Source organism: Microcebus murinus, chromosome 29 (genome assembly GCF_040939455.1).
Source record: "Microcebus murinus isolate Inina chromosome 29, M.murinus_Inina_mat1.0, whole genome shotgun sequence".
Taxonomy (NCBI): Eukaryota; Metazoa; Chordata; class Mammalia; order Primates; family Cheirogaleidae; genus Microcebus; species Microcebus murinus.
The window spans coordinates 10,449,319-10,465,324 of NC_134132.1; the positions used below are offsets into that span (position 1 = coordinate 10,449,319).

At 39.1% G+C, this 16,006-nt stretch overlaps 1 protein-coding gene across 8 annotated transcripts in view; it reads left to right on the plus strand.

Annotated features, from left to right (window-relative positions):
- Positions 1 to 16,006, plus strand: part of FAM13A (family with sequence similarity 13 member A) — a 245,794-nt gene that overhangs the window by 79,680 nt on the left and 150,108 nt on the right. For 7 of the 8 annotated variants that reach the window (XM_075998712.1, XM_075998709.1, XM_075998710.1 and 4 more), the window contains one exon: positions 8,964 to 9,117. The exons of the other annotated variant lie outside the window; for it this stretch is intronic. In XM_075998712.1, coding sequence (XP_075854827.1) covers positions 8,964 to 9,117 — 154 coding nt within the window. The remainder of the gene's footprint in view (positions 1 to 8,963; positions 9,118 to 16,006) is intronic. 8 annotated transcript variants of the gene reach the window in all.

Sequence of the window (16,006 nt, forward strand, 5' to 3'; positions counted from 1 at the left end):
AGCAGTTTTTTATTGGGTTGTGCAGGTCAACCTCCAGACCAATAGGTGATGCTTATAGGTAAGAACTGGCTGCAGTGATAGTAGTAGGGTTAATGCTTGATTTTTTTTTTTAACCAAGAGAAGCTTTTAGGTGTCCCAGGTAATGGGCTTGACTGTGGAATACACAGTGGTTTACTTTCCATGCTCAGCCTTAGGGAGGAAGGATGAAGCTGGGCAGAGCTGGACCAGGCAACCTGTACTCGGGCTCCCCAATAGCAGGTTCAAGCACTAGCTCTGACAGAGGTCCAGAGGGCAGTCACTAAACACCTGGTCAGAGGTCCAGAGGGCAGTCACTAAATACCCACACAAGGAATGGAGAGCCCCTACTGCACTGTGTTTCTTGCACAGGAAGGGTAGTATAACCCAAGCTCCTAATCCAGGCAAGTGACTGTGGGACCTGCCTACTTCTCATTCCTCAGAACCTAGGGGGGGCTCATGCCCCTGTTGTGACCAAGAGACAGAGCTAGGGCACTCAGTACTAAGTCACACACAGATTGGCTTTATATTGCAAAGCCATCCCTGTCTGCAAATCTTACCACCTGTGCAAAACTGCAACTTTGGCAAACCTCCTGTACTGATCCTATGAAGGGAGAAAGCACAACTCCAGTGCTTGTGGGTTGGACACGCTCTACTCTCTGCGCTGATTTCTGGCCATGAGGATCCTTCCCCTCCTCTAGCTCCAACCTTCAAATCTCCAGCCGAAGACATTCTAATGCCTGCAGCGTCCACTGCAGCTAGGTTGCCAAATTGGGCCCATTCTGGGAAAATGCCTGGGGCACTTCCCTGTGCCTTTCCTTCTCGAAGTCTCCTGGCCTCTCTCCAGCTTCAGGCTCTTGATCCCAGTTGTTTAAAATTTCCATTGAAAGTTCCCTTGTCTGGTCATAATGAGGGGTCGTGGCCTGAGATGCCGCAGTGGCAGACATCAGGAGAAGCTTATCTCGTGGAAACCATCGGTGGAAAGTTTGCTCAACTTTAATTTTTCGGTTAGAAATGTGTGAGCTGAGTGAATTGAGATGTCTATGGTGTTGGCTATTGTTTCTGCTATTAATTATTGTTGGTTCTCTTCCATTAGGGCACAAACAAGATTAATTTTTTCCTCACAAATTAATGTGGATGGTCTGCCACTGTGGGCTTCATCTTCAGCATCTTCTCATCCCTTCTTAAAACAATTTATCTGGACCAGGTTTGGTGGCTCATGCCTGTAATCCTAGCATTTTGGGAGGCCAAGGCAGGAGGACATGAATTTGATACCAGCCTGAGAAACAGAGTGAGACCCCTGTCTATATGCAAAAAAGAAAAAAAAAAATCAAAAACCAAGTTATCCATTTGATTTCATTGAGACATTTCCACATAGACTTTCCATAAAGCATTAGTGGTTTCCTATTAGTTTCCTACTGTTCTTCTACCCAAGGTTCACCATAAGTTTGATGTTCTTGCTTCAATTTTAGCGGAATTCATGTTGATATGATGGGAACTCTTTGAAATTGATCCTTCTTAGTGCTTCAAACTAGAACCTGTTTAGACATGTTATAACAAGTTAGTACAGGTTTATTGTGTGAAGAAGTTTGAAATTCCTGCATAGCAGTTCTTCATAATATGTAATTTTCATGAACTTTTTGAAGACCTTTCACATAACCAGTGTTTGTAATTATATATACTATTATAAAGAGAGAAAATTCTTATTGAACTTATGCAAATAACCATATTGCCATAAGAAGAATATTTAGGAATAGTTTTTGAATTTTGGAAGTATCAAGTAGGGAAGAAATGCTAATGTTCGATTTTTTCTTTACCAAAGTATGTTTTGCCCAATTACCGTAAGCTATAGATTTCTTATAAGAGAGAGGAAAAAAGTTTCCTTAAATCTGGGAAACAAAGCATTAAAAAAATAGTAACATTTCGAATAAAAAAGATGTAAAAGCCCATAATACATTTCATCAATTCATTTATTCCCATGTAATTAATTTTTGCTCTATATGATCTTCATTAGCAATTTCAAAAAACACATCAGTTTCTTCATTAGAGTTATAGAAATTCTAACCAGTCCAATAGTATCTCAACATTAGCAATATATATATTTTAAATTTAAAGTTTAGTGCAGAATGTTTCAATATTTTAATTTAGAAATGATTCAGACATTTCCTGAATATCTATTACCTAATCATAACATGACTTTAATTTACTGAAAAAGATTTTTGAATCTAGAAAGTTCATTTATAAACTTTTATTTCACTTATATTCATCTAATTATTCTTAAAAATTATGTTTGAATTGCTCATTAAACAAAGCTAGCCATCATCTCTAGTCATTTCTTCATTAACCATTTTATGGCATGTGGATGTTAGGCAGTCACCACCTAAGAAACAACCCTAAATTTAAATACATTGATGTTTTGCTGATTAGAAGACATAGTCGTTTTTGTTATAGCCTTACCAGGTTCATTGCCCGCTGCTCAAGAGGAAGCCAATACACTGAGACAGCAGAGGTTATAGCAGAAAAATTTTAATATTGCAGGCAGTACATGAGGAGACGGGAGGAAGTTCTCAAATCTGTCTCCGCTAGAATTTGGGAGAAGGGTTTTTTTTAAAGATAGTTTGGCAGGCCAAGGGCTAAGCCATTGTGTCTGCTGATGGGTGGAGTTCCAGGTTGAACCATAGGGATGTAGGAATTATCGTCTTGTATTAAATCAGTTCCTGGGTGGTGGGTCACAAGTTGATTCAATTCTTGGTATGGGCCACTGGTCTGTATGGAACAGCTGTTCCACTGGAATTTAGGGCCTGGAAGATAACTAAAAAACTAGCCCTTAGGTTTCACAAGGGTGATGTTATCTATGACAGTAAGATGAGAAGCAATTATAGGAAAGTAAACCAGGGGACAATGGGTGGTTATATGTATATTTTAACTATGCCTATACCATTGTGGAGTTCTGGGTCCTACCACAGTTCCCACTTTGTTGCCCAGGGTAGTTTTGTTTTCATTACCCCACAATATTAAATGGTCTTATTTACCAAAGATTTACCCAAGTCACATGAAGTAAAAGGCATTTGAATGAGTTTTTATAATAAAATATTTAAGTGCTTTTTCTTTAAGCCAATTAATTAGAGCTCTTTCACATATTTTGGTAGAAAATTATCACAGACAGAAGCAGATTGAATAGCTTTTATAAGATTTATCGTTTGTCAGTTTTCAAAAAGTTTCTCTCCTGCCTTTAGATCAGTCTCCTGATTATCTTTTCCATTGCCCCAAATGGTTGTTCACTAGAAAACTCTAAATTTTTACTTCCAAAGACCGTTAGGAAGATGTGCTTACAAATGGATGTTTCCTTTATAGATGTAAATTTATTTTACAAAGAGTTTCAAAATAACCAGCTAAATGCCAGAAAGTTGTATTTTGGAGGCCATTTAGTTGATGGGTGGTTTTCCCAACTTCCCTTATTTCTTCGATTACTGACTTTGGGGTGGAGCCCTTTGACAAATAGGGCAAAGAAGGCATTTTCTACTCCTGGACTCATTGATAGAACTTAATTTGATATCCTCCACAACTGAAATTTTCCTTTCATTTTAAGGGAGAGATTTTACTGTAAGAGAATGGTTTAAAGTAGAAATAGTGGTTCTGTTGTCTATTGAGATTGGATAACAGTGCCAGAAGCTTAGCAGACCTTTCCTTGGAGGCCTATCAGTCCTGCTGGTTAACATGAAGATTGTCAGAGGGTGGACAGCCTGTTTTTAGGGGTTTACCCCTGTAATCTTTGGGGGCAATCCCATTTTCATTGTCCTGGTGGTTTGTACCAGTAGCAATAATTTTTTGCAAACTGCTGTTTTAGGGGTTGCTTATTGAAGAAGTGCCCAAGGTTTTTATGGGCTTTTTATGCTTTTTTAGCTTTTTTTGGGCTCTTCACAATAAATTTTTTAAAGAGCAGTTTTAGAATCCTTTTGTTTCTTTGAAGCTTCTGTGTGCCAATTAGAATAACAATCCCGTTCTCTCTGCCTAATTCCATAGATTTGGGATTGTACTTCTTAGAAGAATGGTCTTGTTCACCTGGAATTTTCTATATAATGGCCATTGTAATTCTGAATTATCTTTACTAATATTTTGTCACCTTTATAAATATTTTCAGCTTCTGGGGCCATAATTCTTATACACAAAAAAGGTGTACCTGGAAGGCAGAGTGCTGAGATCTTTAGAAATTAAGAGATCTCATGTTTATGTTGGATTTGGGGTCTCTGGGAGCCAAGATGTCTTTGGCTCTGAGATCTCAGCACACAACAAAAGAAGAAATACAGAGGCCCCTGCATTAATAACCTCTTATTGCAGCTGCCAACAGTTATGTTAGAGACCGTGGGTTTTCTTGCCAGTGACTTTCAGCACCGCAAGGCAAAGATCGTGTGCCCTGCCACAGCACAAACTAACCCTTATTACCCTGTAAGCTAAAGAGGTCAGACTGCTCAAATGTGAAAGAGAGCAGCTCAGACCCAAGCGGGACTTACTCATGCCTCCTAGGGCTCTTTTGATGCAGGGAATGTCTCAATGAAGGGAGGAAGGCCCCCTGAACTTGCCAAGTGGGTTCCTGGCTTTGTGCAGGAAAGAATTTGAGAGCGAGCGAACTAGCGACAGAAAATTTATTAGAGACATCAGATCCTACTCCACAGAGTAGGAATCCTTTCCTGAGCAGGAAGGAGATCCCTTATGGGGCAATGGTAATGTTTTTAAATGTTCAAAAACCGCATTAGAGGCCGGGCGCGGTGGCTCACGCCTGTAATCCTAGCACTCTGGGAGGCCGAGGCGGGCGGATTGCTCAAGGTCAGGAGTTCGAAACCACCCTGAGCAAGAGCGAGACCCCGTCTCTACTATAAATAGAAACAAATTAATTGGCCAACTAATATATATAGAAAAAATTAGCTGGGCATGGTGGCGCATGCCTGTAGTCCCAGCTACTCGGGAGGCTGAGGCAGGAGGATTGCTTGAGCCCAGGAGATTGAGGTTGCTGTGAGCTAGGCTGACGCCACGGCACTCACTCTAGCCTGGGCAACAAAGTGAGACTCTGTCTCAAAAAAAAAAAAACCGCATTAGGAAATAGCTGTAGTGACCAGCATTGTCTTGTGGTCAGGCCATAAAGATTAATCATGAACTCTTGTCACAGAAGGGGTTTGTGCAAACAGTTTGTAAGGCATCCGGCTTAATAAATCACCCACCCTCAGCTGGTCCCAGGCCAGCGACGACTTCCTTGTTCAGGGAGGTTAGGATCTAGTATCAGCCACAGTGGCTGTATTCAGGCTTTCTCCACCTTCCTTTTCTGCCTTATCCCTGGATATTACCATGAGGAAGACAGAGGAACCTCCCTCCAAGCCCCCCAAAAGAGGTTAGCACCTTTCTTTTGTTCGTCAAGGGGTCTCAGGGTCATCAGTAGTCTCCTTCAGGTACTTCACTGGTTATCAGATCTGTCAAAAGACAAAATTACAACAAATTTAGTTTACATATCCCAATTGGCTTTATTTGTGATTCTAGAACCAGGCAACACTTCATTCCGTAAAATGGAGTTTAGTGTTCCAATGAATCAAGCAGAGGAGGTTGGTTTTACAGACAGGTAAAGGGCTGAAGAAAGCAGAAACAGAGAATGAAAAGCAGGTTGGTCATTTCAAAGTTGCTTTCCTTGTAAGGTTGGATGTGGAAACAGAGCAATAGAGAAATAACTGATTGGTAAACATTAGGATTCTTCAGGTTAAAGGATTACAGCAGAGGTAACTTCATTATCATGCCAATAGAAACTGGCCTGTTTGGGAAATTGGGCTGTTTGTTATCTCTCCTGATTTCTTTTTCTTGAATTTGAAGGTCATATAATGACTTAGTTTTGGTTTGCTGATGTGGAAATTTAAGCATGGGTGACTCCATTTTGTTATTTAAGCTGGTCTGTTGGTGCCTAGTGCAGAAGCTTAGTCCAAAACAATGGCCTATAATTTTTATTTAACAGCCTTCTGGATTCTTGGTTCTGCCCTTCTGAGTCATGCTTCATTTTTAATGAAACAGCACATTTGCCACTGAGTGGTCCTGCTGTCCTGCTTCCTGCCAGTGGAATTTGGGGGCTCCAGTCGTCTCCTTTCATTTTGTACCTTCTCTATTCCTTTCATTCCAAGTTGGCAGTGTTCCTGCAGAAATAAATTTTTCAAACACTTTGTGAGTCTTTTGTGGATTTCACAGGGCTTCACTCCATTATAAAAAAGACACATCCCACAGATCTTTTCAAAATCCCTTCTCTATCTTGGGTTCATGCTAAAGTGACTGAGGGACAATGCCTTCAAATTCCTGGAGGCCCTCTGGTTTGATCGAATGGATCTGTGAGGCACACCCTTTGTCACTTGAAAGGGACCTTTGTGTGACTGAATAATGTGAGCTTCTGATCTTTCTGAGGTTTTAGCAAAAGGTTATGTAGCCACACTCTCAACCTGTTCTGTAGCCTGCTTTCCTGACGGTGATCTCTTAATGTTAGTGTCTTTTGCTCTCTTGGAAGTCTGATAATTTTTAAAATCAAGTCCTGTTTCCTTTTAGTGTAAGTTCTTCCCTTAATTTCTTTCTCTCTCTCTTGGATTTTACTGTAAGTGGCAAGAAGAATCCAAGTAGCACTTTCCAACCCTTGCTTGAAAATCTCTTTAACTATATCATCGCTTGTAAGTTTTGCTTCCCACATAACTGCAGCATACAATCTTGCTAAGCTTTCTGCCACTGTAACAAAGATTTCCCTTTCTCCAATTTCCAATACCATGTTCCTCATTTCCATTTGAGCCCTCACCAGCAGCATCCTTAAAGTCCGGATGTCTGTTCATAATCTGTTCAAAGCATTTTAGGCCTTCTCTGTGACGCTACCCAAATTCTCCCAGTGTTCGGTTCTGAAGCTGCTTCCACATTTTAGATATTTGTTACAGCAGCCCCCTATTTCCTGGTACTAAACTCTTAGTTTTCTACTGTTGTGTAACAAATTTAATGGCTTAAAATAAACCTTTGCTATCTCTCAATTCCCATAGGTCAGGAATCTGGGCACAACTTAACTGGAACGCTCTGCTCTTTCTTTCTTACAGTGCTTTCTTACAAGGTACCAGCTGGGCTGCATTTTCATCTAGAGGCTTAGCTTGGGGAATAATTTGCTTCCAAGCTCATTCAGGTTGTTGGCAGAGTTCATTTCCTTGCAGGTGCATGCCAAAGGACCCCGGAGCCTTACTGAGTTCTTCAGCTATGTGCCACCTGAGGTCCCCATAGTTCCCTGCCACGTGACACTCTTACATGCGCTCTCATGACATGGCAGCTTATTTCTTTAAGACCAGCAGGAAAATCTCTCACTTCAGTCTGTTAAGACTGAGTTTCATACATTGTAACATGATCATAGGAGTGATACCCTGTCACCTTTGCTAAATCCTGCTGGGTCAGAAGCAAGTCATGAGTTCTAAGTTCTATCTACACCCAAGGGAGGGAAAGTATATACAAGGGTGTGACTCACCGGGAGGCACCTTAGGATGTGTATCCCACAGGTCATCTAATAAGCTGAATGGTGGTCCCCAAAGATAACAGGTCATAGTCCCTGGAACCTGTAAATGTTACTTATTTGGAAAAAAGAATCTTTGGAGATGTGATTAAGACAGTGATCTTCCACAGGGGTGGGGTGTACTGTTAAATAAATACAGTCACATATATCCTTGTAGAAATGAGGCAGGGGAAAATTAGACAGATATGTACAGGAGAAGGCCATGTGAAGATAGAGCAGAGAGATTTGAAGATGCTGGCCTTGATCAAAGATTGGCGTGATGCAGCTACAACCAAGGAATGCTGGTAGCCACCAAAAGCTAGGAGAGGCAAGGAACAGATTCTCCTGTATAGCTTTCACAGGGATTGTATCCCAGCTGACATCTTGATTATAGCTCAGTGAGACTGATTTTGCCCTCCAGAACCAGACAACAATAGATTTCTATTGTTTTAAGACACATAGCTTGTGGTAATTTGTTAACAGCCATAGGAAACTATTAATGATACAGATGAATATTAAGTGATACCCAAATGTTGCTTTTTTAATGCATTTTTCACTGATTATTCAATGAGGCTAAGTGTCTTTTCATAAAGTTATTGACTATTCAGATGTTTTTTTTCCTTGATTTGTCCAACTCATATATTTTGTCTCTTTTTCTTTTGGATTTACTCTCTTTCTTATTGATTAGTAGGAGTTCTTTACATAGTGTAACTACTAATCTGACATCAGTTATAAATGTTACTGAAGAAGATTTATCTTCTCATCTTTAGATAGGCTTTTTTTTTTTTTTACCTTGTTTATGGTGTGTTCTGCATTCAGATTTGTTTTCAACCATTTTTATTATGGAAAATTTTAAACATACTCAAAAGAAGAGAGAATAGATCTCTCTACATGTAATAGATCTATATGTAATAAAAGATCTATATAATAGATCTTCTACATGCCCATCACTCAGCTCAACAATTATCAGTATTTTTTCCCAGAAGGATTTATTTGAGGGGGTTGTACTTTTTGTGCATTATCTAAGAATTCTTTAAATAAAGAGTGAGTTGCTATTATTGGTGTGGCTGAATATTTCTGTCATGATAACTCTCATTCTTTCTTGCTTTTACATAAATGTTATCTTATGTGTAATAGTTTTTAATATATTCAAAACATTTCTGGCCTCAGTGTTAATATCTTCTTCTTGAACAGCCTGTTCTTTTCTTACTCAGGGCAAGCTATTGATTCAGATCTTGGGAACTCACCAATTGTCCCAACAATGTCATGCATGTTACCATAGAGCTTGTTGAAAATCTCATATAAGAATTAAGAAGGCAAGTCATTCAGGAGATTTTGAAATATGCCTGAGTCAGCTATGTAGGCATTTTTGTTTTTACTAAATCTCGGTTTGTTTTTTTTCTCTTGTTTCTAGTGTGCCATCTGGGCTTGAAGGCATGAAAGAACAGGACCTTTGCAACAAGATAATGGCTAAAATCCTAGAAAATTATAATACCCTGTTTGAAGTAGAGTATGCAGAAAATGATAATCAGAGATGTGAAAAACTGGCTAGGCTTATCATAGTAAAAGTAAGTAACTTGGTATTTAATTTTCAGTATTGCTAGTATTTTGGATAGAAGATTTCATTTAAGTTATTCTTTATCATACAAATTCCATATGCATATAACTTCAGATTATTATTTCTATGTGTGAGTTCTTAGGAAATCTGTTTGATTAAATGTTTATTAAGTTGATATATAGTTTTCTAACATTCAAGAATAATAGCAATTTTGTATTTCCTTGTTGCTATAAAATAGTCTCTAAAGCACTCACATGAGCTCAGTGTTGGTTAGTTGGTTGCACCACCCCTTTTATGGGAATCTGATGTCACAGCAGGGCTACGTGCGTATGGCTGTGTTCAGGAGTGCCAGCTCACTAACTGGATTGCAAATTCCTGCAGACAGTATTACAACATCTTTTTGTTTCTCGTGTTCGGCACACTTTGAAGCTTAACCTCTGATTTGAAATCCCATATATTAGTGGTTGGTAACAATCATCAATAAAGAAGAGTATTTTTTTTTTTTTTTTTTTTTTTTCCACTCTAGTAAGTTGCAAGGAAGAGTATTTTAAAGACCTATAAAGGAGTCCCTGACAGTATTATCTAAATCTTTTTATACATTGACTGATAATTTATAACATATTCTTTATGTATTAGGTAAATACCTGTAGGTCTCTAGAGACCTACAATTAAGAACCAGAAGGTAAACATCCAAACCAAATCCTCCAGATGTGGGAAAAGAAGGAAGGGATCTTTCTTTCTTTCTCATTTATATTGAGTTAAATCATGATGGAGCTGATATAAGAGATTTTCTTAGGTCTCCTCAGACTTATCAGATTTACAGACCACACCATATTCTTGTTGGTTCATATCACGGTGAATGGTAAAACCAGAGATTTTTGGTTTGGGTACTTGAATGGGGGGGGGGGGGCGGGGTTCATCTCTTCTTCCAGTATAGGCCATGACTTTGAAGAAGGATAAAAAGGTAATGGGTGTCAAGTAGCACCATACCGAAGCAGGAAAAGGAGACCAAAACTAGGTTTTCTTAACTAGAGCTTGCGCTATTAATACAACAGACTCCCTGTAAGAGATGGAGTGCATCTCCTGAGAACCGAGAAGAGTGCATTTAGCAGGCATCTTGCTAACTTGATAAGGAGAACTTTAAACTGAAATTTGAGGTAAGGGAAGAATAATACTCAGATAAAATGAAATATTTGGAGAATATCAGCCATAACCTAAGTTAGGGGTAACACAGTAGCTGATAAAAATCTCTCATTGATTCATAAGAGAAAATAAGAAAAAACTTCAGTTTTACTATAGAAAAGTTAAATGATTTTTTTATCCTGTCCCATTTTTATTATTTTATTCATTAAATGATTTTTTTAAATAAAAAAATCTGCCTTAAGTTTTCTTCCTCTGGTGCCTTGTAGTACTTTGCTTGAAATCTCTTTTTTAAATGTTTCAACTAAATCTCAGATTAACACTTTTAACACTCATACTTCTTTACTAGAGTTGATAAGATAATGAGGTAAAACTATGCTGATTTCAAAAAACCACGAGGTTTATATTTTTTAAAAACTTTATTTCTTGTGAGGGGGTCTTAACCTGCAGTGGCCGTTCTGGCAGGCTGGAAGCTGTGCTTCTGTGGCCACAGCCAGGAGTATGTGCTTCAGGGGAGTGACAAAAGGGAACAGGATTTTATACTGAGCTGGGGTAGCTAAATATACGTGTTTAACAAGCTATAGGAGTTGTGCATATTTATAAAGAGAAAACACACATGTATAGTTGTGCTTTACACCTCCCATCCTGTTGGCACTGGCTGGGACCTCAGTTTTAAGACTTTTCTGGAGTCCTCTTGGCTGAGATGGGTCCATTCAGTGTGTGTGTGTGTGGGGGGTAGGATTTTATTTTTAGTTCATCTCTAAAATATAGTGGAACTAGATTATGTTCTCTTAGGCATGGCAGACTTGCTGAGATACAGCTAATTCCTGGACTATACCAGTGTGAGATTATGTGCTGTGTATGTGAAATAACAATTGAGATCTGTGGAAGAATGTACCTTGCTTGGAGATCTTTGAGCGACTACGTTTAAACCTGGTGGAGAAAGCAGTATAAAGAGTACAAGGTAACACACACAAACTATAATGCTGTGAGAGCCAAATACAGATACCTTAGGTAGATGAAGAATATAACTGCTGCTCTCCTAATGTAAGTTTCAGATCAGGCCTAGAGGTAGATAGTCATGATTGGAAACGTGTGTTTATACTCTGAAAGCATCACATTCTGCTAAAGCAGAATATTTGGTGCTTTTTTTTTTTTTTTTTTTTTTTTAAATCTTGCTAGTAGTCCCTTTTCTGAAAATACAGAATGCAACAAGGGAATGTGATTCTCTGGACTTAATTACAACCAGGAAGAATGAAATAGCCATTTTAGAGTTCATAATAATAAAAGGAGACCATTCTAGCCACAGCTAGATATGCATATCTGGACAATGCTTAGCAGGTTGTTTTTTTAAATTCCAAAGTTCATAGAAACACTAGATAGAGGCCAGGCGCGGTGGCTCACGCCTGTAATCCTAGCACTCTGGGAGGCTGAGGCGGGTCGATTGCTCAAGGTCAGGAGTTCAAGACCAGCCTGAGCAAGGGTTGAGACCCTGTCTCTACTATACATAGAAAGAAATTAATTGGCCAACTAATATATATAGAAAAAAAATTAGCCAGGCATGGTGGCACATGCCTGTAGTCCCAGCTACTCAGGAGGCTGAGGCAGGAGGATTGCTTGAGCCCAGGAGTTTCAGGTTGCTGTGAGCTAGGCTGATGCCACGGCACTCATTCTAGCCTGGGCAACAAAGTGAGACTCTGTTTCAAAAAAAAAAAAAAGAAACATTAGATAGAGACTAAAAGGAAGCCGGATTTAAAAGGAATTGGGAGATTCCCAATGAAATCACTAATATACTGAAAAAGAAGAAGAATGGGAGGGCAACTAAAGAAAATGTATCTTTCTAATTCATTCTCTCACATGAGTTTAGCGTTTAGAAGGATGTATGCAAAGAGGAAATGGGCACAAAACAAATCATAAATACACAAGAGTGACAGAGACATAATATTTGATGCAGTCAGTATAAGAGATCAGAATAATGGTTGAGTTGAAAATCATCCACAGATTTTAACTTCTAGTACAGTATGAGATGTCACTGTGATGTAATTGCCAAAAACACAAATTCAGACACCAAGTACATTAATGGTATCCAGAATAAAGAATAAAATTGTCTCAGTAAACTTCGTATAGGTTAGGCAATAGCTGTAGTATTATGTTAGATTCTGAGTACTACATTCTGACTCCCTAGATAATCACTACCAATCCTCATTCTCACTAAATATACATTTGCCTGGATGACTGTCTTTTACATCAGTTATCATACTGCTCATGGCTTTTAAGTCATAGCTGTAGCCCCAGCCCATCTTAAAAACAATAGAGTCATATTTCCTAATACCCTATAAAAAGCCATGTTGGTACTTCAAATGTATTACACCCAAAACATCACATCCAAAACCTGTCCTTTCCAACTTTAGTTTGCCAGTCCCCTGGCCTGCTATCTTAGTCACCTCAGGCCACTATACTCAGGCCAAATAGTATAGACTGAGTGGCTTAAACAGCAAACATTTATTTCTCACAGCTGTAGAATCTGGGAAGGCCAAGATCAAGGTGCTGGCAGACCCAGTGTCTGGTGAGGGTCCACTTCCTGGTATGCTGATGGCTGTTGTCTTACTGTCCTCATATGGCAGAGAGAAGAGAGATTCCACATTTCCTCCTTTTGTTATATGGCCATTAATTCCATCATAGGTGCCCTACTCTCATGACCTAATCTAACCCTAAATACCTCCCAAAGGCCCTTCTCCAAATTACCATCACATTGGGCTTCAGGATTTTAAGACTTGAATTTAGGGTGACATAGACTTTCAGTATGTAACACCTGCCAAACTAGAACCCTTCATTTTATCCTAACTCCTCCTTTACCATTCCCACTGGGATGCATATTCTGCTTTATACATATCTCTTGAAATGAATGTCTCTTGTCCACCCCACTACCACGCTTTAGATTAGGCCCTTATTATAGCCACACAGTCTCAAACTGGTATCCCACCTGTAGGCTCACCTCTTCCCATCTCCTTTCCATTCCTCCTTTAATTAAACAAACCTTTTACTGTTACTGTTTTGCCTCCTGCTCCCTTTGTGACAATATAAAATTCAGTCTCCTTAACTTAGAATTCAAGCCTTTGATACTCCATCCTCAACCCAAACTCTCCCCATTAAATAATGAATGAATAAATAGCTCTTGTTTCTTTCCTGCTACTTTAGCCCCTTTAAGACTTCTTTGAGGACTTTTCTTTCTTATTCATACTTCAACATTGCTATTTCCTAGGCTCATTCCTCCGTCTTAAATTGAGAGCTCTGCCTTGCAAACTGTACATATATATCTAACTGCCTAGAGGTAACTTGCACCTGCATGTCCCCTGAATTGTCTTATCTTTTCTTGCCCTTGAAGGTCTAATGTTCCATTTGTATTCTGGGACTTCACGAATGGCCTATCCATTCACAGAATTGCTCTAGGTTCATATCCATCAATCATCATTATATTGAACTCTAATCCCTGTGTGATGCTATTTGGAGGTGAGGCCTTCGGGAAGTAATTAGGGCATGATAGTAGAGCCCTCATGAAAGGGATTAATGACCTTATAAAAAGAGGCCTGAGAGCTAGCTTGCTCCCTTTCCGCCCAGAGTAGGACCTGACCATGCTGGCACCCTTATCTCTGACTCAGCCTCCAGAACTGGGAAAAATAAATTTCTGTTGTTTCTAAGCAGTCATGTCTATGGTCCTTTGTTATAACAGCCCAAATTGACTAGACCTGGTAATTCTACTGCCTAAGTATCTTTTAAATCTCCTTTCTGCCCTAACCTCCCTAGTGCTTGCTTATTGCCTCTCATCTAGGCAAGAGAATTCCACACCTGGCTCACTTTGACAATTACTTGGGGACCTTTGTCTGTTTTGTGCTCTGATAACAGAATACCACTGATTGGGTATATAGTATTGGGTATATAGTAATCTTATTGTATCATAGTTCTGGAGGCTGGGAAGTCCAGTATCAAGGCACTAGCACATTTTACAATTCTTATTCCAAGATGTCGCCTTAAATGCTGCATCCTCTGGGAGTAGAAATGCTTTGTCTTCACATGGCGGAAGGGCGAAGAGGCAAAAGGGGGCCAAACTCACACCTTTATAGCAGCATTAATCCCACCCATGAGGATGGAGCAGTTACTTCTTAAAGACAATCAAATTTCAATATGAGTTTTGGATGGTACAAATATTCAAACTGTAGCATGACCCCAGACCTACTGAGTCAGAAACTCATAGTAAGCTCTTAAAACTGTATTTAAAAGGCTCCCTTGGCAATTCTAGTAATCAGACAGATTTGGGAACCAGTTAATCCTTGGGGAACAACTGGCAATAGCATCCTAACTAGTTTCTCTGACTCTAGTCTTTCCCTTGACTCCATCCTCTCTTTACTATTGCAGAGTTACTTTTTATTGTGCAAATATGAACATGTCACTTTCCCTGTCAAAATTCTGCCATGATTCATAACCTATCCCTGTAGTATAAAATTAAAATACTGGCATGACAAGGCTTTTAATGATTTGAGCCCATTCTACCTATTCATACTTCTTTCCCACTACTCCCTTCTATACATGTGATCCACCAGCAGTCATTGACTAATGTTATAGGAACCATGTCAATTTAGGCCTCATGCTGCCTGTGAACATGCCACACTTCCCCTGCTTATCAAGCTAGTGAGCACAGTGCCTGGCATTGAAAATTCATTGAAGTCACCAGCCTGAGCAACATAGCAAGACCCCATCTCTACAATAGAAAAATAGCCACGCATAGTGGTTCATGTCTTATAGTCCCAGCTACTAGGGAGGCTGAGGCAGGGAGGATCACTTGAGCCCAGGAGTTTGAGGTTGTGAGCTATATGAGGGCACTGCTCTCTAGCCTGGGTAACAGAACGAGACCCAGTCTCAAAGAAAAAGAAAATTTCTTGAAGTCAGTTCATTTTACCTAAAATAATGCTGTAATCATAGATTGTACATACTACAAAATAAAAGGTAATGTTTTCAAAGTAACTGAATACAGTTAGAAACACGATAGTTCTTTGAATGCTTCATGACTGCCATATTTAAGAAAATGTACTAGATACTTCTACAGTCTTTTTAACAGTTCTGAAAAGACCACTGATATTAGGGTGAAAAGGCCTCGGCTTTAACCTAGCTACTCAGCAATGTGACCATGGGAAATTTGCAATATCTCTGCTCCTATTTCTTATCTAAAATGGGGACAATCCTATTTATTTGTTGTGGGATTCAAACCATTAAAGTTGGTGAAAGTGTTTGTAAAGCCAAATAAGTATTACAGAAATATAAGATACTAATTTTTTGCCTTGAATAAAGAGTAACTGATGAAGCCATTGGCTTACTTTGAAATAATCTGGTCAAAGTCACACACAAATACTGTAAAAGTCCACTTATACAAGGTATCTAACGTAGTCAAATTAATAGAAGCAGAGAGAAGATCGGTGGTTGCCAGAGGCTTGGGAGAGGGGAAAATGGGCAGTTGTTATTCAGTGGGCATAAAGTTTGAGTTATGCAAGATGAATGAGCTCTAGAGATCTGCTCTACAACATCATACTTACAGTTAACAATGCTGTATTATACACTTACAAATTTAAGAGGGTAGATCTCATGTTAAATGTTCTTGCCACAATCAAAAAACAAAACAAAAAAGTAGAATAAGGTTTAACTATGGAGTTAAAACTTACAGCATTGGGAGAACAATTAAATGTTTTAAGAACCAGATGGATCCATTT